This window comes from Castor canadensis, chromosome 2 (assembly GCF_047511655.1).
Source record: "Castor canadensis chromosome 2, mCasCan1.hap1v2, whole genome shotgun sequence".
Classification (NCBI taxonomy): Eukaryota; Metazoa; Chordata; class Mammalia; order Rodentia; family Castoridae; genus Castor; species Castor canadensis.
In genome coordinates, this window is record NC_133387.1 from 197,285,026 (window position 1) to 197,309,416 (window position 24,391).

Genomic DNA, 24,391 nt, shown 5'->3' on the forward strand with positions numbered 1-24,391 from the left:
GATAAGGCATACTCAACATGTATCAACATAGGGGGAGAGCAGTTATTCGTTCAATAAAAACTTAATATGCCAAACACTGTGCTAGGTATTAGAGGTAAACCAAATTTTCTCTTCTCAGCTCTCCACCCCAGTTATCAGCTGTCTTCCAGATTCGAATCTAGATTCAAATCCACAGTTCTCATCCTTATCCCTCTAACATGGACACACAGATTTCAGACTTGCCCTTTCTCAACACCTCAACAGCTCCTGTAAGTTTCCCCTCACTTATAGGATATATGTCAATCACCTTTCCCATTAAAAGGCAGCTGAGGCAGGAGGCTCAAGTTCAAGGACAGCCTTGGGCTGCATAGTGAGGCCCTGCCTCAAAAAAATGTAAGTTATATATTCATTTCATGAATATAATGAGAGATAGTACCAAAACAACAAGCTTCTTGCTCTTTTGCTAACTTAATAACACCATCAAGCCAGGCACTGGTGGCTTAGGCCTGTAATCCTAGCTATTTGGGAGGCTGAGATAAGGAGGATCCAGGTTCAAGGCCAGCCCAGGCAAATAGATCACGAGACTCATTTTCCAAAATAATCAAAGCAAAATGGACAGGAGGTGTGGCTCAAGTGGTAGAGCCCCTGCTTTGTCCCACCAAAATAATAATGATAATAATACCACTGAGGGTAACAACTTTTCTATGCACATGGAGTTCTTGTATTAGCTATGGGAAAGCTGCAGTTTTATTATGTGACAAAGGAACTTACAATTAACTGCAGAACTTTTTTTTAATTGAGAATTTTAAGAGAAACAAATTAAGCAAAAAATATTATGTTTTTTCTAACTCTAGAGTTGTCAAACCCTATTGCAATGGAAAAAAATGTAATTAAATGAAACTGAAGTTGTTAAAAAAGCTAACAATTCATATTAATAATAGATGGTATAAGATGTTTAGTTTTCTGCTATGATTTCAGTCTAGAATTCGTGTCTAAAACAAAGTACATGGAAAACTGAGAACTCACTTGGGTTTTAATACAACAAATATTAACTAGTTTTTTAGTTCCTTGTAGCTTTCTGTAAAATTCCTAGCACTGGTTTGTGTACATTATCTCGGGGACTCCTGTGTGAGCATGCCAGGCAACGCTGGGGAAAGGCATCTTGGCGTCTGCTTCCTTCTGCTCTAAACAGGCTCGTCACACTTTACTTGAATGAATGTGCAAAGTAACTATTCACTGTAAATTAGTGTTAAAATAGAAAAATGATACATTAAGAAACAGTAGACATAGAAATCTGAAGGGGCATTAAGACATGTCCCCCACACCGTAACAATGGTATAAAACGTTGACATGACGCTTGACAGGGTCCACCACAAAGTAAGAAAATGTCTGTTCGTGGTTCTTTGTTGAAGGGTAGCACACACCAGCAGAATCCTGAAAAAGATAAGCCTAAATCATTTACTGTACAACTACACTTCAATGATAGCATATTAACTATTATATATTTTTTGTTAAAACATCATGAAACATACATAAATTTTGACAAAAATTGTTGAATATTTTAATCTTATTTTAGCTAATATTTAAAATATTTACTGACAGTACAGTTTGCTATATGAGGAATAAACCTGTTCTATACATACATATGTAATTCTTATCCTTCAGGAATGTATAGACCAAAGGGAAATACCAGCATTTTAAGTGCTTTTAGTATGCTAATATTATAAAATTTTCTATTTAGCAGTTTTCTTGTCTTTGTCTTCCTTTAGAACAGGCTACTGTGTACCACGAGGGCTGGGACTGTTTCTTCTGTTATCTTTGTGTCCTAGTCCAGCACCCTAGCTGATACACAGTAAATATTTGATAAATGTTTGTTAAGTGAGTGAATGAAAATACTTAGAAACTGCTTCAGATGTAGTATCTTTCGTGTGATACTGCAATTCAAGTATCGGATTCTGTTTAATAAAGACACTTGTCACATTGTAGCTGCCCTATAAATTATGGTTCAACAGACCAAAGAGATGTGCTCTACTCATCTGAGCCACAGACAGCTCTCAAACAAGTGGGGGAATATTATTAGATACAGATGATGTGAAGGAAGCTGCAGAAAAAAGTTCAAAGTGCTGCCTACGCAAAAACATGCCCTCTTAACTTCTCATTTTAACACTACATATCAACTTTTCTCCTAGTCATACAGTGAAGTAATCGCCACTCCAGTTGTAACAACTCCATTAATAACAAGTAAGTAAATTCTTCGGTTGTGAATTTCTCCTCATACTTACGTAGGCTGTAACTTTAAAGACAGAAGAGGTAATTTGTATTTTCTTGGTTTGAGGATGTTTTCGAACACTAGAAAAGAGAAAAAGGCACATTTAAAATATAACTTAGTTAAAAAATAAGTTTAATTAAACAACAAAAACAAGCTCACAGTGGCAAAAGGCATCATAAGGAATTTGGTCAAAGTAAAAAGGAGAAAATGATGAGGTGTGTGGAATACCCTGGTTTGCAGGAAGAAGTTTAGAGAAGTGAGTGGCCTGTTGCAGGCAGCATGAAATATGGAGAGTGTGGGAAAGTCAAGTACACATTTGGATAGAAAGATGTATCTTGATTTCAGAAAAGTTCAACGTCTGAAGTTGTGATGTTTTAAATAAGGTAATAGGGCATATCATCAAATGAAAGGACTTAAGGAAACCATTTCACCAATTGGTCTGGATTAGATAGTGTGGTCAGAAGGACTTACAATGGTGAGTTTATACAGAAACTTGACAATGGGAAATAGACAATGTGTCTTCATCATACAGTCCTGGAGGAAAAGTTGGCTTTGATTGCTTTTAAACTAATAAACACATTAAAAGTCATCTATCTATCTATTTATCTATGTGTGTGATGTGTGAAACACATACATACGTACGTAATATACATCAAAATACAAAACATACACAGATACTTTAAGCAACAGCCCCTTTTTGGGTTTTAGGCGTTCTTGTTTGTATAAAACATGGAAATACCTGATATGCAATTAAAGTGATTTGAGAAGACAGCATCTGAAGCTTCATCCAAGGCTGGGGCAAAGTCAACTGAATCGAAATAGCAGGAAACTGAGTTCTACAGTTAGAAGGTTTGTGGTCATCTGAGTCTCAGATGATGTAATGACTACCAGATCACAGAGACTACTATTGATAAACAGGATTTGTAAGTCAGATTTAAGTGAAGACAGCTGTAAGGGTAGATAAAAGTGTTCTACACTAAAGAAGTAAACAACTTCAATACAAATGCCAGTTCTGTTGCTGAGCTGTTATTTCACTTTGGAAAGATTAACCTCTTGAGGGGCTGGGATGTGGCTCAGTGGTAGAACGCTTGCCTAGCATATGCAAGGCCGTGGGTTCCATCCCCAGCACCTCAAAAACAAAATAAATATTAACCTCTCTGAGCCTCAGTTTTCTCAGATGTAAACTGGAAACAATATTGTTTATCTTAGCATATAAGAAGTAAGTGAGATAACATATATGAAAACTGTTGAATTATCTATTGCTAAAGTATATCATTAAAAAAAATTTTTTTAGTAGCTCTCTTTCAGTTACTCTCCCTATAAAAGATTATCTGTGAAAATATGTGGTGAGGAAGCAAAATAAGGAATTGATGAACTAGTCACATACATTTTAATATATTTGTTATCTTTATAATGCTTTACAGTTTGCAAAATATCTTCATATATATGAACAAGTAATACATACTTTTTAAAATTCACACAATTTAGCAAGGTAGGCAACAGTTTGCCAAATGTATAGAAAATACAAGTAGGGAAGTTAAATGATATACTGAAGACAATACAATCAAAAGTGACATTCCTGGGAATAGAATCCAGAAGAGTTTCATCTTCTTTCATGTACTCTATAAATATATATGTATCAAAGGTATCATTCACGTGTAGTATCTATAGGTAAAATATAAAGGAAGATATCCTTTTCCCCATCTTATCAGGTAGAAGTGTCGCTTCCCCTCTACCACATCTGCAGAAGTACTGGGAGAAAGTGAGGAGGGGAGGTTTATGTGTCTATGTGTGAGCTTGTGTGCCTTCTGCAGAGGCCAGCCCTAGTCATTTCAGGGTTCAAGCTCCTTATGCAGTTTTCATCTCTGCTAGGCATTTCATTCAGACTTAATCCCAGATTCCCAAATATTTCTATGACATGGTAAAGGATGTTTTCTTTTTATTATTTATATAAGTATTACTTTTTAATACTTACACTATCTTGCAAGTTGAAGGCTATATTTTAAAATTTTATGCTTATTCAAAGGATGACAATAGCCACTACACATAAAACACCTGTATATACCTACATAACTATTACATCAAAGAACATATCCTTGTTTATCCCTAACTCTAAAACTTAATCTGGGGCTAGGTATATGGTATAATGATATATAAAAGTTTACTGAGTTGTATGTACACTTAAAATTTGTCTATTTTATTATAAATTATCCTCTGACTAAAAAACCTAAGGAAAAAAACACCCTTGTAAAAGTTTACAATTATCAAATAAGCTTAGATGAAAATATAGTATTTGATGCTTTATTTAATAATTGGCCAACACACAGTACATGTACATAGTATATTATTTAGTAAAGTACCTAGCATTTGCACACTGTCAGAAGTTAATTCTTAACAGAAATGAACCATCTCATTCCATTTATTACCTCTGACTCTACATTAGTATTACATAAATATTTCTAAAATAATTTATCTATTTTTCATATGCCAATAAAATTATAGTATCACCTGTCCTGTATTTCTTAAGAAAAGACAGAAAAGGAGATGTAAAGTGGTATTCATTAACAGTCTCACTACTAACAGTCACATTCTATCCCTCCTTAGATAACCAAAGTTTTAAGAACACTAGAATATAATCTCCCTCCTTCTCTCTTTATTTGCTATGCCAAATTCTCACTAAGTAGCCCAGGCTGGTCTAAAATTCTCAGTCTTTCTGCCTCAGCCTGTCGAGACTGGGACTGAAGGTCTGTGCCCCCATACCTGACTCTGTATGATGCTTTTTAAAAGTGTAATTAGGGGTTGGGAGTCTAGCTCAGTGATGGAGCCCTTGCCCTGGGTTCAATACCCAGCCCTAAAAAAAAAAAAGCCATTATATTTATTGTCTATAAATAAAACTATTATTTCTTATGAATATTACTTGGGGTAATTTCTGAGAAACAGTTTCATACTGACTTTAACCATCAGGGGTTACGGACTATTTTGAGAAACAAGAACCTCACTGCTTAACCAGCATCTGAAGGTCATAATCTAAGCTTCTCAGCTCAAATAATAAAATTCCACATGTGGGATGGATATGTGATTGGAAATTCTCCAAAAACTTTGGCAAGTGTATGTGTTAATATCTGAAGCAGAAAAGATACAGGCATGACTCCTAACCTTGGGATTATTTCTGTGTATACATTTTTGAAATGTACTGGGTTAATTGATTATTTACTCAGATGAAATTCTTCTAAAGTGTTGCCTACTTGATTGTTGGAACAATTATCTCTAAAAAGAAGGCTTTTCAGAACATTTAAGGTGTATTTCATAGATCCTGTAATAATGGATAAGGGAGAAAATATTTTTGAGAACATAAAATGTTCTCAGAACTCCTAAAATCACACTTTGCAGTATGCCCCAATACCTGCGAATGTAAGGGACACCCTTTGCTAGAACAGATTATAGGTGATGTGTATTGCAAGGGAAGGCTAGATGCTGTGAAGCAGTTACTGTACGTGTAATTAGAAAGATAGCAGACAATTTTCTAAAGTAAGAAAACACCCCAAAATCAAGTGAAGAAATAAGGAAAAAAATCCTTCTTGACTAAATTGGCTTGTAGAGATATTGATTGGATATGTGGCTCCAAATTCTGAGAAATTACCAAAAATACTTCAAGTTCCACCTAAGCTTCCCTACTAATACTACTTACATATTCCTTGATGACTGTCATACTGTTTTTGTTTTTATCTTTACCACTAAATGCCAGGGCCTTAATCAAAAAGCATAGCATGTGAGGCAAATCAGCATGACTGGTACTAGAAAAGCCACAAGCCCTGCCTGGGATAAGCAAGCCAGCAAGCTCCTCTTCTTCTTTTTGGTGGAGCTGGGGTTTGAACTCAGGGCTTTCTGCTCATGGACCGCATTTCATTGAGACGTCCCTGACTGCTCACAACACATGCCAAATGAGCTCTTTTGAACTTTTGGTGTACTAATTACCAGATAAAGCACTGTAAGCAGTTGTGTATAAGCAACTCAGTATTTGGTTACATAAATAACTTTAAAGATTTGAAACACTTTGTTTGCTATTATTTAATGTTTGTTTGTTACAGTTTCCTTAAGGTCAAGGACTGTCTGATGTTCCCTTGAAGTCCCTTTAGAATCTGGCAGAATTCTGTGCATAATATTCCTAACTTGTTGTTTGCCTCATTAAGCAATTCCACAGAGACAACTGCTTTCCCTCCCCCCCATAAGATGTCACAAACTTTGGCTGCTCATTCTACGTGTAGTCATAACTCTTTGGGTCATATTTTTTCTTAACACTCCAAAATAGGTAGACAAAAATCATACATAAGAAACCAGGGAAGGAAATGTTGGAAAAAACAGCAGTTTCTGCAATGTTTACACTCTGAAGTTATTTCTGTTTCAAGTATCTCCAACAGAATTCCCTTCTCCACAGCACGTGGCAGTGAGGAACTGCACAGGTTCATGTGAGCAATGGGGTCCACACAATACACTTCAGTGCAGTGGTGATGGCATGTGTGCGTATGTTGAAGACACAGAGGAGTGTCTTCTAGAGTACCACAAGTGGCCTAGCAAGTTTTACATAAGCTGCGAATGTTTAGGACAGGATGTGTTTGATGTAGGCATATCTCTTCCAATAAATTTTATGTATCAACATAGTAACTATTTCATTAAAATCAGAGATAGATTATAGAAATATGCTTTGTTTTGAAAACCACATCAGAAATGAACTAGATAAATGCAGTTTTTATATAGTTATATGACCCAAGGAATGGATATATGAGATTAAGATATTGAATACAAGTGAAATAACAATTAGAATCTGATGAAAAGCTAATTCTGTTGTTTTCCAAAAGGAAAATTGTGTTACTAAACTCTGGAACCCTTTTTCTTCTCTTATTGCTACCCTTCTTGACTGTAAAGATGATCCAGTGTTTTCATAATTGAATAACCCAAAGAACATTCACTTTAGTTAAGAGTATAAATAAGAAATTTGTAAAGTTTTAATCTTCATCTGATCTTAAGAAAGAAAGGCCTTAGCAGAACACCTAAAACTAAGTGTGTATCTTTAGAATTCATTTAAAAAGGTAAAGATTACACCTAAATGAAAATTCTTACACCTTTTAGAACAAAGGTGATAATTTTTATTATTAGCTGATCAAACCCAAACATCCAGAGAGATGGCTTGTGTTCCTCTGAAACTGGAAAGAGGGTGGAAGGAAGGCTGGAAGATGGCAGTTATTAATGAAGAATAGAGTGGGTGGAAGGTTGAATGAGGAAACAAAGAGCGACAGATAAAAAGTGAGGGGGCTGAGAGCTGAAGGAAAGTCAGGGAAAAGTGCAGATCTTTCCAACCTGGAAGAGAAAGTGGAGGTTGCAAGAGGGAGCAGGGAAGTGCTATTTTTACACACTTTGGTTGCTAGTATGATCACAAAGAAATGCTCCATAATTTGCTGTTAACTAGAGATTTAGATATTACCTCACCAGGTCCTTATAGATAAGCTTTGCTGTCTCCAGATACGGTTTAAGCACATCTTCATACTGACAAAGGGATCCACCAAGGCAAAGATGTTTAAAAAGACAAAACAGGAACTCTTCTCTGTCTGGCTGGCTGAATATTTCATATTTTTCTGAGTCTTCCACTAGCAAAACCTAAGATGATAAAATTTATCAAGGCTCTAATTTTTAAGTTTTAAAAAGTTTTAATATATATTTAAGAATAATCTCAGAATTATTTATTTAATTTATTTATTTTTGTGGTGCTGAGGATCAAACCCAGAGCCTTGTTCATGTGAGGCAAGTGCTCTACCACTGAGCTACACTATCAGCCCAATCTTAGACTTACATTAAGAACCAAACCTTAGGCAACTAAGGGAGCAATCTGCACTTATTTTTTCTCCATTTTACTATTAGGTACTAATGTTCGGTGGAAGCAATGAGTTGACTCTTAAAACACAGTGGTGAAGCCTTCCTTTCTTCCACTACATATGTGTATTCTTATATTTTCAATAACTATATCTTAGCATTACAGTGTTTTTGCTGTTAAGTCACTTCAATTAATGGCGAACCTTCTCCACTCCATAAAGTCTCCTGTCTTTGTTTCTATCCAGAGGCAAAATACAAATGATTACTACGGTTTTTGTGAATCCTTTTCTTTTTTTTTCTTCCCTACAGGTACTCCATTCATTTTGAACCTCTTAGGCACTGGGGCCTCATACACTCCTCTCCTGTTTCTGTTGTTCCTCTAAGATCATTTCACATATCACCTCTCTATCTACATTGCCCCCATTCCTGAGACCCTGCCACCAGAAAACAGTTTGACTAGGTGTGCTGAGGACATTCTTTCTTGCATCACTGGGCACTACAGACACCTGATTTATTTATTGATTGCAGGTGATGAACTGTAACATACATTTTTGTTGAACTGCTTCTATCTCACCTACTTTAAAAAAGAATGTGAAGCAGCTAACAAAAAACATAGATATAAGAACAAAATAACAAAAAGACAAAAAACTGTAATGAAATATAGTGAGAAGAAAAAAAATAAGTGTATTTAAAAGAACTCTCTCTTTATAAAGGACTATAGATGGAGAAAGCTATAAAATTGTATATATCATTTAACACTACCATTCAAGTAAAAGAGAAAAATATGATGAGTTATAGGCGACTCACTGTTTAGTAGCAAGAGCTACATTTAATTAGGAAAATTGATTCATCTTATTTACATCCTCTAAGGAGGTCACAGTATAGGAGGCATTTAAGGACCATAAAGTCAGGTATGCACACCTATAGTTCCTGTGAAGTCAGCCTGGGCTATAGAGCGAGACTCTCAAAAACAAAACAACAGAAACAAGACATCTCCTGTGTTGTCTGTGTACAGTTTACTTGTAATGATTTGATGAAATTCAAGGTCCACAGATTGTTGCTGTCTGGGTGACCCTTTGCACCTCTCTACTTCCCAACTCCCTCCCTCCTTCCCTCTCTTTAAGGAATGATGTAGTGTTAAAGCCCATATTTGCAGCTACCTGAAGATTTGAATACTAGGGTGCATAAAGCACTTAGGAGTGAATGGTTAACAGTCTTTTATTTTTGGGGTGGGGGACTGGGATTTGACCTTGGGGTTTCACACTTGCAAAGCAGGCACTCTACTACCTTAGTTTGAGTCATACCTCCAGTCAGGAGCATCTCATATACTGAACTGATTAGGCTGTGCAATTGAAAAAAATATAATTAAAAAAATTTTGGAATGAATATAACATAACATCGTATAGCTATTCTTCTTTTCCATTTGTAAGCAGATTTCTGGCTGTGCAGTTCTCATAAACAGGTAGGCAGTAGTTAGTCAACCTTCTGAGCTACACTCAGGAGGGAGGCCATCAGTATGTAACAGTGCGCCAACAGACTGTACTGCTGCACAGCAGAAGGCCCTTTTTAATTTAGGCTAAAGCTGGATGCTATTATGATTATTATTTTCAGCCAGAAAGGGACCAAATTAAAAGTCCTCCCTGTTGTCACAAAGTGGCAAAGAACAAAGAGCAAATACATACAGGTGACTATGGAAAAGAAGAGTGCCAGCACTTCATGGTGCTTGCTGTCATGGCAGTAAATGTGACAGGTAGCAGGCAGTTTTGCAGAGTATTCTGTTGGAAAACAAATCTTCCTTTAATAAGTGTGCTAATGAGGCTCTTTCTGTAGAACTGAAAGTGACTTCTCTGATATTAGACATAAGGATCATCAGACCCTTGATATCAATGAGAGAGAGAGAAGTGGGGGAGAGGAGAGACAGGAGAAAGAGAGAGAGAGAGAGAGAGAGAGAGAGAGAGAGAGAGGAACCTAAACAAAACATCTCCTGAAGGTAATTTCCAATCCTTTAGTAAAGAGTAGAACTTGCTAGGCAGCCGGTGGCTCATGCCTAAAATCCTAACTACTCAGGAGGATCAAGGGTCAAAGCCAGCCTGGACAAATAGTTGGTAAGACCCTATCTTGAAAATACCCATCACAAAAAGGGTTGGTGGAGTGGCTCAAGGCAAAGGCCCTGAGTTCAAACCCCGGTACCACACACGCAAAAAATAAATAAATAAAAGAGTAGAACTCAATACTCAATGTCATATCCCCATTGTATAGTGTCTATATCATCTCATATGAGATATAAACATAGCTCATTTAACTAAAGATAAAACTAGATAGCCTCACTCATTTGCATGTGTTTGGTTATTCTCAGTTAATTTTATTTCCTTCTGAAGCTAAATTAAAAGAGTTGCTATAGGGGCTGCTGTGGGGTAGGCTGGGTGGATGCTTCTCTCTCTCCCACAGGCAAGACTCCTGTGTCCAGAACAGTAAATCAGCAGCTTCCCTAGTTCATTCCTGTCTGGATTTGCAACACATCAGACTGTGCTCTCCCTTCTCTCTCAACGGAGAATAATCTCAAGGAGCTTACCAAGCATTATGCTGAGCGCTTTCAATGCATCACCTCACTCAGTTCTCTCATTAGGCCTGTTCTATAGATGAAGAAACTGAGGCTTGGAGATTAAGTATCACAGTCACCAACTGGAAGAGCCTGAATTTGAACCTATGTCTACTTGACACCGAAGTTCTAAACTTTAATGACTCTGTAATGTTCTCAATAAATGCTCTGTATAATAGCTATAGTATGATATTAAATGCACTTCACTTTAACAGCATTTCATGCTTTTCAAAAAGTACATTTAACTGCTCCCTCATCTTCCGAATGATTTTAGTCAGAAGGAGGATGGGCAATTCCTCTCCATGTCGTACAGATAAGAGCTTGAGACTTAAGAGATTACTTTGTAAATAACAAATCAGGAATTAGGTAAGTAATCTATATATTCTGATTCTAAGTTAAGTGCACTTTTCACTAAGACAAAGTTTAATTTAGTTAATGAAATGGTTTTGTTGATTCTAGTAATGAGATTAAAAAGAACTTTTTACTTCAGGGTTATTTTTGATACTCATTTGATGTGTCAAGTGCCCATATTGAAGAGAAGAGCCATTAATTAGGCAGGTCAGACATTACTGACACATTGGGCCAGCCACTGTCCTGAGCTCACTAGTGTCTAGCAATGTCTCTACCCTTCAGATGTCAGTACACTGGGCTGAGGACTACACTCCTATGCATGGAATGTCAGTAGCATCCAGTCGAGAACTACTGAGATAGGCAAGCAAGTAAAAAGGCAAAAGTTTTTGACATTTTACATTTCCTGAAATAAATTCCACTGTGAAATTTAAAAATTCTGTACTTACTTTTCGTAATTCATCAGAAATCAGAAATGGATCACAAAAAGAATCTAAACACTTAACAATATGTCCACTGTCTCGTACAATATCTTCCTCATACAACCGATTAAAAAATGACATTGAAAGCTGTGTGCACGGTATGTTTATAGCTTCAATTTTTTTCACTTCAGTTCCTGAAAAAAGATATTTTGTAAAGAACAGAGATTAAAAACATTAATTTAGTATTCTCCATTATTTCTGTAATAAATCACTATGCAAAACTTTTCAGTAACCAAATATGACCTATGTTTTGAAATACAGTCATGCACTGAATAGTGATGTTTGGTCAGTGATGGTCACATATGCCATAGTGGTACCACAAGATTGTAACAGAGCTGAAAAATTTCAACTGCCTAAGTGATGTTGCAGCTATAACATCATAGCATGATGCATTTCTTACGTTTATGGTGACACTAGTGTAAACAAACCCCTGGAAGAGCCAGTCATACATAAGTACAGTGATACAATTATGTATAGCACATCATGCTGAGAGTGATAATGACGGCTGTTCTGGCATATGTGTCTACTTCACTTTGATTGTTATTGTAGAATGCACTCCTCTACCTGTAAGATTTCACTGTAAAACACTCTGTGGAGCTGTTGCAGCCTCCACGCCTCGTGTTTACCGCGCCTGTTGAATGCTGAAAGAGGCCACACTGAGAACTAATCCACACCATGTAGATTTGTGCAACGCCCTCTGTGAGCTTGCACAATGACAAAATCATCTTATGATTTCTCAGAACGCATTCCACTGTGAAGCGAGGTGTAACTGCATTAAAACACACATCGGAGGGCTGGGATGTGGCTCAGTGATAGAGCATTCACTCAGCACGCACAAGGCCCTGGGTTCAATCCCCCAGCACCCCAAAAACAAACAAAAGCCAAACAAACAGAAACAAAAACCAAAAAGACACTTGGGTTTAGGGAATCTTATGAAATTCTTATTTTGCAGCTTATTCATTATCCTTAATCATGAAACATAATAAAATCTTACCATTTCAGGATTAGAGAATACTTGGGACTGGAGGTGTGGCTCAAGTGGGAGAGCGGCTGCTTTGCAAGCACAAAGCCCTGAATTCAAACACCAGCCCCACAAAAACAAAGAACAACAACAAAAGAACATTGGCAATGAGAGTTTACTTTTTTGGTATGTTGTAGGGGGTTCTTACACTGCTTTTAATGCATATACCAGAACTGCCTATAAAAGCTTAAGATTGCTTTATATGATTTTGGATTTACATTGCTTAGTTTGGTTTTTGGCAGTACTGGGGTTTGTACTCAGGTCTTCGTGCTTGTTGGGCAGGCACTCTTTGGCTTGAGCCAGGCCTCTGGTCCCCCTTTTCATGCTTAATGTTTTATAATTTAGATTACAAGAATTTTAATTAATGGGTTTTTGTAAAGTCCTTGAAACTGTCTTGAAAAATATTTTCTCTTCATTTAAAAGATCCTTTGTGATCTGATACTCAGTTTTTATTACAAAAAAGTTTTCCAAGTCAAGTAAATTTCAGGCCAACCCTATTCAAGTTAGGACCTAAGTTCAAAATTATAGAAAATTGAAAATACCAGCATTTTGTCCATTTTTCTCTTCTACTTTCAGTGCTTCCCTCTTTTCACCTCTTTCCCTATCCTGCATCTACTTCCTAAATGTGTCTTTCAGGAATGGATTTTCTATTACTAGAGGTTCTATTAAATAAAGTCATAAAGATTAAAATGAAATATTTTTATTATCTTAGTCAACCAATTATTCCTTTATGTGCCCACACGTACACATTCACTCTGATATAAGGAGATGGCGTTTTGTTCAAAGTTCTAACAAAGTTTGGTGTGGTGGCCCTTGGTGTGTCCCCTCCCAGGATATATCTTCCGTACCTTTTACCTGAAAAGTAGCATGTGCTTCAGAGTAAGTAATATTGGCAAGCCCATCGTGGTGGTGCATGCCTATAATCCTAGTACTTGGGACCCTGAGGCAGGAGGATCTCAAGTTCCAGACCAGCCAGGGCAACATAGTAAGTTCCAGGACAGCATGGACTATATAGCAAGACCTTGTCTCAAGAAAAGAAGAGCAAGCAACATTGGCATTTGTTGGCACTTCCTGTTTTGGCTGTCCACCTAAAGTCATGGTAGAACCTGTTGCTCCAGTTATGATCCTTAACTAGGATGGTGTGGAGACAAGAAGGGTGCCTGAGGCCAGGAACTGTGCGTACCTCAGTAATTTCAAAGGCTATGTTGCTAAGAGAAGCTCTTCTTGTTTCAGAGGCACAATACTCTTGGGGATTAAATAAAGTGAAAAGAAGACTACAGAAAATGATAGAGGAGTTCTGAGCACTGTTGAAAGATCAAATAAGAAACATGTACAGTGTGATAGATTTAGAAAACTGGTTGGTGGCTAGAGGATGAGAGACAACATGACTCTCTTTTGGTGTGACTGGGGTTTGAACTCAGGGCTTCACACTTGCAAAGCAGGTGCTCTACCACTTGAGCCACACCTCCAGTCCATATTTGCTGTGATTATTTTGGAGATGAGGGTGTCATGAATTATTTGTTCAGGCTGGCCTTGAGCTACCATCCTCCTGATCTCAGCCTTCCAAGTAGCTAGGATTATAGGTGTGAGCCACTGGTGCCCAGCTTTTTAAAATTTATTTATTTTTTGAGACAAGGTCTTGCCATGTAGTCCAGGCTGGCCTTGAACTTGACCTTCCCACTTCTGCCTCCCAAGTGCTGGGATTACAGACGTGTACCACCTTACCTGGCTTGCTATCATGCTACTTTATTATTAGTCTGATTTGGGGAGGAGAAAAAGGGCTTGGATGGTGAAAAGTGGTAATTATATACAAAGCACTTGATCTGAGATATGGAAATAGCATTTTGCTACAGGCTGAATCTGTCTTCTCAAAATTCATGTGGAAGCCCTTAATACCCAATGCAATGAGATTTGGAGATGGGGGCATCTAGAAGGAATTAAGGACAGATGAGTACATGGAAGGCCACAGGGTTTCAAAATATGAATTTCAGGCAATGCAGTCGATAGTATTTCATTGCTAGCCCCCCAAATTCATATTTTTCTTACATGGAAAACATATTCACTCCATCCCAATAGACCCAAAACTAATGGACTGAAGCATCAGTTCTGGAACCGAAAGTTCAAGGCCTCATCTAAGTGTCCTCAGATGTGGACATGTGCTAGATTGAGGTAGTTTTATCCTGAGGCAAAATTCCTTCCATCTGTGAGCCTGTGAAATCAAACAAATTCTGTGCTTCCAAAATACAACGGTGGGATAAACCTGGGATAGCCATTTCTATTGAGAGAGAGACAGAGAGAAAGAAGTAGGAATTAAGAGATGGGTGATGGCTGCCAAGTAAGCCTGTAACTTAGGGAGGCAAATTCAGCTCTTGAGGCTCAAGAATAGTCCTTTTTGGCTCTATATTCTGCCTTCTACACCACTGAGGTTGATCATATGTCTACTCTGGTGGCGGCAAAGCCCTCCAGGTATCAGGTGGCCTAACTTCACAGTTTCACAGGGCCAACTTAGCCCCAAGCTCGGTAGGGTTACTCTTTCTCTGAGGGTATGGGAGGATCCTCTCTGGTCTGTTGAAATGGAGTGGTGGCCCTAAGGATCTCTGAGTTGCCTTTTGGAGCTTCTCTTTTCTTTAGAATAGCTTATGTTTGCAGCCACATGGCATTATGGTTCAGTCCTGCAAAATCTAAGATGTCCAACAGCCTTTATTTTAGCTATTTTTTTCCTGGCCCTTTTAGTTCAATCCGTCAGTGTCTTTGCTGATATAATCCCATCTCTTATTTTTGGTTTCTGTGGAAATGACTGATTAAGTCCATGAGTCACATCCTTGATCATCAAATGGTTTTTCTACTATACCCTAGTGTTCTCTTCAGAACAAGATTTCTTGTTTTTTTATTATTTGGACAGGCAGAGAACTTTCAAAATCTTCAAGTTCCAGTTTCTTTTTGCTTAACAATTCCTTCTTCAAATCATCTTTTCCCTTTTATGTTTTACTGTGAGCATTCAGGATGAACCAAGTTGTACTTCAACACTTTGCATAGAAATTTTCTTAGCTAAACATCTGATTTTATCACTTGCAGGTTTTACCTTTCACAAAACACTGGAAGACAGTTTAGCTGAATTCTTTGTCACATTATAACACAGGTCACCTTTCTTCCAGATTCTAATACCATGTTCTTTATTTCCTCAGAGGTCACTTGAATCTCCTTAACATCTGAGTTTCTAGTATGCACCTCAGTATTCTTTGAGCCTCTACCACTTAAGTTCCCAAGCCACGCCCACATTTTTAGGTATCTGTTACCGCAGCACCACATTTTTCTGTTACTAAAATCCAAGTCTATTCTAGAGGCTAGAAAGTCCAAGATCAAGGTGCCAGACAATTCAGTTCTGATGAAGGCCTTCCTCCTGACTTGCAGATGGCTGCCTTCTCTCTTTCACGAGGTATAGGGAGCAGTCTGGTGTTTTTTCCTCTTATCATAAGGGCATGAAGCTCATGAGACCTCATCCAAACCTAACTGTCTTCCAAATACCCCATCTTTAAACACTGGCACAATGAAGGCTTAGGGTTTAAACATATGGATTTGGGGTGGGAGCACAGTTCAGTCCACAACACATACTATCTTGTTATGTAAGAATTTTATTAAATTATATCTTCAGTATTTATAAGGTATGTAATAGACCACTATGACCACATACAGAAAGTTAAGAACACATTGGTTTTTTAGCTGCTAACACTAGCATTATAAAAATTAGATGCCTCCTTTTCATGTGATTCTGGCAACCCCATTAATGTAGAAGTGACAGAATCAAGAGTATATGGTGGTCAAGGTCTTGAATTCTGGACCTGGATTTCAATTTCAACTCTACCCAGCCAGCTGTATAAAACTTCACAAATTCCTTAGCTTATGCCTGACTTCTCATTTGTAAAACAGATATATAATGATATCTCTCTCAGAGTTAAAGGAGGTAATGTATATGATTGCCTTAGCTGAGTACACAGAAGGCATCCATCATATGTCATCCAAAAAAGTAAGTGTCTAGACGAAGGGGGCCATGGCACCTGGCAGAGAAGATGAAGCAGCACCAACAACTGGCAATGTAAGCAGTAAGCCAGCAGAAACGAGGTTCCATTACTTTCTTTGGCATTGGTTTGCTTGCTAGAAGAAATCTCTTATTTTTAAAAGTTGGTTCTTTTGTTACTAAAAAAAAAAACGTACAGGAAAACTGAAGGTAAGATGGTCAACATGCCATACAAAGCACAAGAAAACTAAGAGGGGATGAAAACAAGGTAATGGAAGAGTGTTAGCCATCTCCTAGAACTTCTGCTTCTGAAATGGAGTGTTACTCTTCTGTCCTACTTTTCAGAGTTCTTCTAATTGGTCCTGTCAGGCACATGTGGAATTTCAGAACCTTTCTTTTTGCAATGCCTTATTCAGAAATTTAAAAAGTCAGTGCTACTTTGTGATGTATGTACAAATACGGGGAAGGTTGAACACTAATTTCAAAGAAACTTCTTTTTTCCAAATGGATCAACTGAAGTTAATGTATACATGCTTTACACTATGATACATGACTGATTATTCTCTTTTGAAAATTTTAAGTTGGAAAATGTATTTGTGCTCAGATACTCAGTGTAATTTTGTAAGTAGTCTGAAGATCATGCTGTACCAGTTTTTTGCTCTATAAATTTTGCCGTAATCTTTAGCCAAAAGTAATAAAATCTGGCCTGCTAAGTCTAACATCATGAACTGTTTGTATCTTGTTCTTGATGAATACTGTAAGAAAAGCTGCTTTTGTCTTAAGGCTACTAGAATTCCATGAAAACACAATCTAACAATTTACCAAAAGGACCCCCCTCTATACAAAACAAACATTTCTAATTTAAACCTCAACAGGCTGGTGGGGTGGCTCAGGTGGTATAGCGCCTGTCTAACAAGCATGAGGGCCTGTATTCAAATCCCAGTATTACCCAAATATCAAATCAAATCAAATTAGTGGGCATTTTCTTGAGCATAAATCCATATTACCAGTCAGCTTTTCTTTCCAAAGGGAATGATGCTTTTACTTGTTCTATTCTTGAGACCTCAAGCTTAAATTTCAAATGCAGTGTTTATGTTTTTGTTTTCAAAGCAATTTTTTATTAACTATTTGATTTCTTTGATCTGAGTTACTTAAGAGATTTAAATGAGTATTGTTAACTATTTAAGTGTTTGGGTAATTTTCTTTAAAAATTCCTAGCTGTAATGAACCAATTAAGAAATGGGCAACTGAACTAAACAGAACTTTTTCAAAAGAAGAAATTTAAATGGCCAAAAAACACATGAAAAAATGCTCACCATCTCTGGCCATAAAGGAAATGCAAATCAAAACCACACTAAGATTCCACCTCACCCCTGTTAGAACAGCCATCATAAAAAACACCACCAGCAACATGTGTTGGCAAGGATGTGGGGAAAAAGGAGCCCTAATCCACTGCTGGTGGAAATGCAAGCTGGTACAACCACTCTGGAAAAAAATCTGGAGACTTCTTAAAAATCTAAACATAGACCTGCCATATGATCCAGCAATCCCACTCCTGGGGATATAACCAAAGGAATGCAACACAGGTTACTCCAGAGGCACCTGCACACTCATATTTATTGCAGCGCTATTCACAATAGCCAAGTTATGGAAACATATCAAGATGCCCTACTATTGATGAATGGATCATGAAAATGTGGTACTTGTACACAATGGAATTTTACTCAGCCATGAAGAAGAATGAAATCTTATCATTTGCAGGTAACTGGGTGGAACTGGAGAACATCATTCTGAGCGAGGTCAGCCAGGCTCAGAAGACCAAAACTCGTATGTTCTCCCTCATACGTGGACTTTAGATCTAGGGCAAATGCAGCAATGTGGTTGGACTTGGATCACATGACAAGGAGAGAGCACGTATGGGAGATATAGGAATAGGGAGAAAAACCAAAACATGAAAGTGTTTGATATCCTCACTCCAGAGGAAATAATACAGAAACTTTAAAACGACAGAGGTTATCATGAGCAGGGGATCAGGAACCATTGTAAAGATCGGTTAGAGTTGAATCAACATGGGTCATAACACATGGGTATATGAAAGCAAAATCTCTCTGCATAGCTATCCTTAACTCAACTAGCAAAAATGCTTTGTCTTCCTTATTATGCTTATGTCTTTTCTTCAACAAAATTAGTGATAAGGGCAGAACAGGACGTGCCTGGAACTGAGGGGGGGAGGGAGGGAAGGTGGGGGAGTAGGGGCGGGGTGGACAAATGACCCAAACAATGTATGCACATGTGAATAAATGAACAAAAAATAAATAAATAAATAAGTAAAAAATTCCTAGCTGTGTTTCAATATATTATGAAAAGTGTTACCTGTACAAAATTCTCCTTTTAAGAATTTAAGACACTCTTCTATGATTTATAATATCATTATTAAAAATAATACTCCATAGTAGCTGTTTCTTCTGTCAGAAATCCAAGTCCCATTGCAAGTGAGATTTTGCCCAAGCACCTCCAGATTGGTAGAATCTTTCCTGATACTTCCCTTCTGGATAGAATTCACTACTCCCCTCCTCATGCTCCCACTTCGATGATAGAACCTGTATACACTATTACATACACATTCACACATTAGCACACTAGCATACGGGTTTTCTCTTACTTACCTTAACGTTCCCTGTATGTAGCAGAGGAAAGGGAAGGTGTACAATAAATACTTTTTTATATCAATAGAAGAAAAATTGCTCCCATGTGTTAAGCTGGGACAGTAACAGTAGACTCCCAGGAGAGACTGCAGGGCAGGCCTTGCTCGGCTGGTCAAACTTGATCTTGATGTTATCAAACAGATGAGTCATTGTTTACAATTTGTATTTAATAATGAGAATTCCCAAGGCAAAATTTTGTTATGATACCAAAATAATCACCTGAAAAGATGAAAATTAATTTTATTTACCTAATGTAATCCACTGTCCAGTAGAATCTGAAAGTAGCTGCAGATTTGGGGTTACATCTGGATCTTTGAAAAAAGCCTACAATACAAATTGGAGGGGAACACATTAGATACTTTATTATAAAACAATAATAAAAATCAACTCCTAAAATAACTTTAGTAAAATAGCATTTAATCCAAACTAGGAAGGGCAACTTTAAATTGTAAAATGGGACGGGAGGTGTGGCTCAAGTGGTAGAGCACTCGCAAGCATGAAACCCTATACTGCCAAAAAAAAAAAAAAAAAAAGAAATCATCTTAAATAGTTCACAAAATTTTCAGGAGTTGGAGAATAACCCCGGAATGGTCTAAAATCACATAAGTGCCCTGATGAAACTGCCAACCATGCTGCAACCCCATGATGTACTAGGGGAAGCCATTACCACTCCTTTCTCCCATCCGAACCCTAGCTAAGACTGACCCTTGTTGGCTTCTGGTATCAGGTGCAGTGAGGGTAGTATGGCCTGGACTCCGATATTACCTTTCTAAGCAGGCCTCTGCAGGGCCAGGACTACCCAGCCTCAAAGCTTGGCCTCTGCCATCACCTTTGTCAGTGAAAAATGGATTCTGTGTGTACCTCCTTTTTCAAGTTGCTCACTTCAAAATCCCAGTCTTGAACTGATCCGGCTGGTTGGTTACCCTAAGTCAGGTCTCAGGTTTATGGTTTTGTGTTGTTTTGTCTTTTGGTGCTGGGGAGTAAACCCAGTGCCTCATACATGTTAAGTACTTGCTCAACCCTTGGTCTCATGTTCTGATGCTTGCACTTAGTTTTAAAAATTATAGAGGCTGGGTGCAGGTGGCTCATGTCTTTAATCCTAGCTACTCAGTGGGCAGAGATCAGGAGGATTGCAGTTCAAAGCCAGCCTCCGGAAATAGTTCTCAAGACCATGTCTCGAAAAAACCCTTCACAAAAAATGGCTGGTGGAGTGGTTCAAATTGTAGGCCCTGAGTTCAAGCCCCAGTACCGTGGGGAAAAAAAATGTAGAAACACATGACCATATGAACACTGCTAGAGTCAGTGGGGATCCCTGACTATTCATTAGCTTCAAGCCAGGTGAAATGATGTGCTCTTGAAGTCCCAGCTACTTTGGGAAGCAGAGGCAGAACCACTGGATCCCAGGATTCTGAGGCCAATCTAGGCAAAATAGTAAGATTCTATCACACAGGCATGCACACACACACACACACACACACACACACACACACACACACACACTCCTCTCATACTCAGCCACAGTGCTTTATTCCTCTCCCAGTTAGTTACATTAGTAAAAAAAGTGACTGCATTTCTTTGAACTGAGATGTGGGAATAGCACTGCCTACCTCGTGGGAATAAAAAGGATAAACAAACAAACATGAAGAGCTTTAAAATGCAGGATAAAAATGCTTGAAATTTTGGAACTCTGTTGCATTTTATGGATGAATCTTCAGTTTGTTGAAGAACTCTATTGATCAGAAAAGAACTCTACACTCTCCATGAAAATTTCCCTGACATCAAAGCGCCTTTGTTGGGTGATCTTTTTTCCTGTTCCTAGGATACCTTCTATCTTCTATGTCATAAATTATAACAACTAATTTATTGTATTTTATATATATATATATATATATATATATATATATATATATAATTTTTTTTTTTTTTTTTGCGGTACTGGGTTTTGAACTCAGGGTCTCACATTTGCTAGGCAGGTGCTCTACCATTTGACCCACTCTGCCAGCCCTTTTTATGTTGGTTTTTTTGAGATAGTGTCTCAGGAACTATTGGCCGGGGCTGCCTTGGAACCTTGATCCTCCTGATCTTTGCTTCCTAAATAGCTAGGATTATATAGGCGTGATCCACCTGCACCCAGCTGATTTTTTTTGGGGGGATGGTGGGACTGGGGTTTGAACTTAGGGCTTCAGCACTTGCAAAGCAGGTACTCTACTGCTTGAGCTACACCTCCAGTTCATTTTGTTCTGGTTATTTTGGTGATGGGAGTCTCACGAACTATTTGCTTAAGTGGCCTAAAACTTCAATCCTCTTGCTCTCAGCCTCCCAAGTACTAGGATTACAGGTGTGAGCCTCAGGAGTCTAGCTGGTTTTTTTCATTTTACATTCCTAACTTCCCAAACTAAACATGTCTCATAAGCCGGGATCAGATATCTAGCTTTTTAACACCCCCTCAGCAGGGACACAGTAAGTATTCAACAAATATTTATTGAATAAATGAATATTAAAATGTTTTACAGCAGTCTAAAAGCCAGTGAAATCCTGATCTTTTCCTTAAAAAAAAAAAAAAAAAAAGAAAAAGACCAGTACTGGCATACATGAAAATTTTAAAAAGCTATAAAAATCTAACCACAAATATTTAAGAAAAGCCATTAATATACCATTGTACTATAATGGCTTTATATTCCTGAGGGAAAGGGAGACTCTCTTATGGGTTGAATAGTGTCCCCTCAAAATTCATGAGACAGTGAGGGACCTTAGATGGCAACAGGGTCATTGAAGACATAAATGGTTAAGAAAAGCTTATTTGGGAGTAGGGTGAGCCTGTAAATCAGTATGTCAGTGTTCTGAGAAGAGGCAGATACAGTGAGAAGGCCATGTGATTGACAGGTAGTGCTAAAGTACTACAGTGGGAATCAAAGAATGCCAAGGGTGACGGGTAACCACCACAAGCTAGGAAGAGGCAAGGAAGGACTTCCTCCTTACAAGAGTCAGGACCATAAACCTTCCAACTTTCCCCCTTCTGTTTTCTTCCTACCACTCCTTGATTTTGAACTTGTAGCTTACAGAACTGTGAGACAATCTGACCTCATGTTCCCCTCGTGCTTTTTTTTTTTTAAGACAGGGTCTGGCTCAATAGCCCAGGCTGGCCTCCAACTCTCCATCCTCCTGCCTCCACCTGAGCAGTGTGTCCCCACACCCAGCTTCTATGCCCTCTTATTCACCGCACTTATCAGTGTATGAAATAACTGCCTATTTTGTTTGTTGGTAACCTTGCCAAGGGCCCTAGGATCCTTGCAAGGTGGGCTCTTGTCTTGTCTTGCTCCTTGTGGGCCCAGCACTTGAGGAAATCCCAGCATGTCATGTGGAAGAACATCTGAATGTGTTATGAGTGAGCAAATAGACGGTGACAGCTTATGAAGTCAATGCTTAAAGGACATGAATGGTAAAAAAGGAATGGGAATTTCACAAGCCTTACTTATATTTTCCATTTGATTAAGGAGAGAGGAAAAATAAAAACCGGATTGAAAATAATAGGACTAGGAGGGATGGCTTCAGTAGTAGAGTGCTTATCTAGCAGGTGCTAGGCCCTGAGCTCAAGTCGTAGGACATCAAAAAAGAGAAAAAAAAAAAGGACTGAATTTTAACAAGCACAGCGGAATTTAAGACTTTGGGGTGAATTTTATCCCTTTCAAAACAGCCACCTCTAGCTAAAGCCTTTCCATTGCTTGCAGTTTTTTTTTTTTTTGGGGGGGGTTCCTCATTTGTATCTCTGTTGGAACCGTAGGTCCAGTTCCCAGGGTGGATTTTGATTTTGGGAAACAACAAAAGCAACCGGGAGCTAAGCCTGGCGAGGAAGGCCAGCAGCCGGTACAAAGCCGGCGGTGATGTTAGGCGACAAGGCGCGACCGCCCAAAGCGATCAGGACCCCTCCCTCGTCCCGCCGGGGCTGGGCAGTCCTCTAAGACCGGACGCGGAGGGTGGCAAGAGGCGGGCGGTGGCGGCAGCGTGGCGTTCGCGTAGGGAACGCCGGGCGCTCGCTTCGTTACTGCCGACGCCGGGCGAACGCCGCCGCCCCGGGCCGCCCGCGGCGAAGGCGACCGGGGCTCGGCCAGCCGTACCAACCATGACGAACTCGTCCTTCCGGTAGGCTTGAAAGGTCTGGTCGAACCCGAACGCCTGCGCCTTCATCCTGCCCAGCATGGACCTGGGCACAGGAGGACGAGAGTCAGCGCCCGCGCCGCCGTCCCCGCGTCCGAGCCCGCCCGCCGCTCCGGGGTCCCACAGGACGCCGCCCGCGCCCTCACCACTGGCGGAGCCGGCTGGTGGTCTCCGGGGCGCTCAGGGACGGGAAGGGTCTCTGAGGCAGGAACCTGAAGTAGTAGCCACCTGAATGCCCCGGCTCCCCGGCCGCCATCGTGCTCTAGGCTGTGTAGAAGACGATGACCGTTTCCATAGAGACGCGGCGGGGGGCGGAACTTGGCTAGGCTCCGCGGCCTGCACGCTCTGGGGGCGGGGCTACGACGCGGGGGCGGGGCCACGTTCTGGGGCGGGGAAGTGAGGGGCTGGACTACACTCCGGGGGCGTGTCTCTGCCGCGGGGGCGTGTCTTCGTCTGCGGGGGCGTGTCTTCGTCGCGGGGGGCGTGTCTTCGTCGCGGGGGGGCGTGTCTTCGTCTGCGGGGGCGTGTCTTCGTCTGCGGGGGCGTGTCTTCGTCTGCGGGGGCGTGTCTCTGCCGCGGGGGCGTGTCTTCGCCTGCGGGGCAGGGGCGGGAGCTGGGAGCGCAGCAGCATCCCAGCTTGCTCGGGCGGTGTCGGCCATCCCACTCCCCGAACCCCAGTTTCACACTTAGCGGGAACCAGGGTTGGAGGATAATTGCCAATCGATATTTGTTGACAGTGACTCTTTAATTGCTTCGCATGGGTTAATGTCCTAGTCTCAAATGCTACAATCTCAGGTTGACAATTTTCTAAAATTTGATGACTCAAACATTTCTGAAGAAAAATTATTCGGAATTAATTAGGCTTATCTATTTTGGAAAATTGGCTACAGTGACTACTTAGGGAAAGTATTCTGTTTTACTATGTGGGTTGTCTTTTTTTTTAATTTAAAACT

The 24,391-nt window shown here is 39.4% G+C and overlaps 1 protein-coding gene across 4 annotated transcripts; it reads right to left on the reverse strand.

Moving 5' to 3' along the window:
- Window positions 1-994: 994 nt before the first annotated feature.
- On the reverse strand, window positions 995-23,754 carry Cfap300 (cilia and flagella associated protein 300). Of its 4 annotated transcripts, none has more exons than XM_074066836.1 (7): window positions 23,585-23,750; window positions 23,403-23,484; window positions 19,532-19,607; window positions 11,510-11,676; window positions 7,728-7,900; window positions 2,262-2,328; window positions 995-1,413 (listed from the first exon to the last, which is right to left on the reverse strand). In XM_074066836.1, exons 1-7 carry the CDS (start codon window positions 23,692-23,694, stop codon window positions 1,285-1,287), a joined length of 804 nt encoding a protein of 267 aa, XP_073922937.1. In that variant the 5' UTR covers window positions 23,695-23,750; the 3' UTR covers window positions 995-1,284. The 4 variants fall into 4 exon arrangements, with proteins under 4 accessions (XP_073922937.1, XP_073922940.1, XP_073922939.1 ...); XM_074066837.1 differs by having other exon boundaries at window positions 1,275-1,413; window positions 7,733-7,900; window positions 23,585-23,751; XM_074066839.1 differs by lacking the exon at window positions 2,262-2,328 and having other exon boundaries at window positions 23,585-23,754.
- Between the last annotated feature and the right edge of the window lie 637 nt (window positions 23,755-24,391).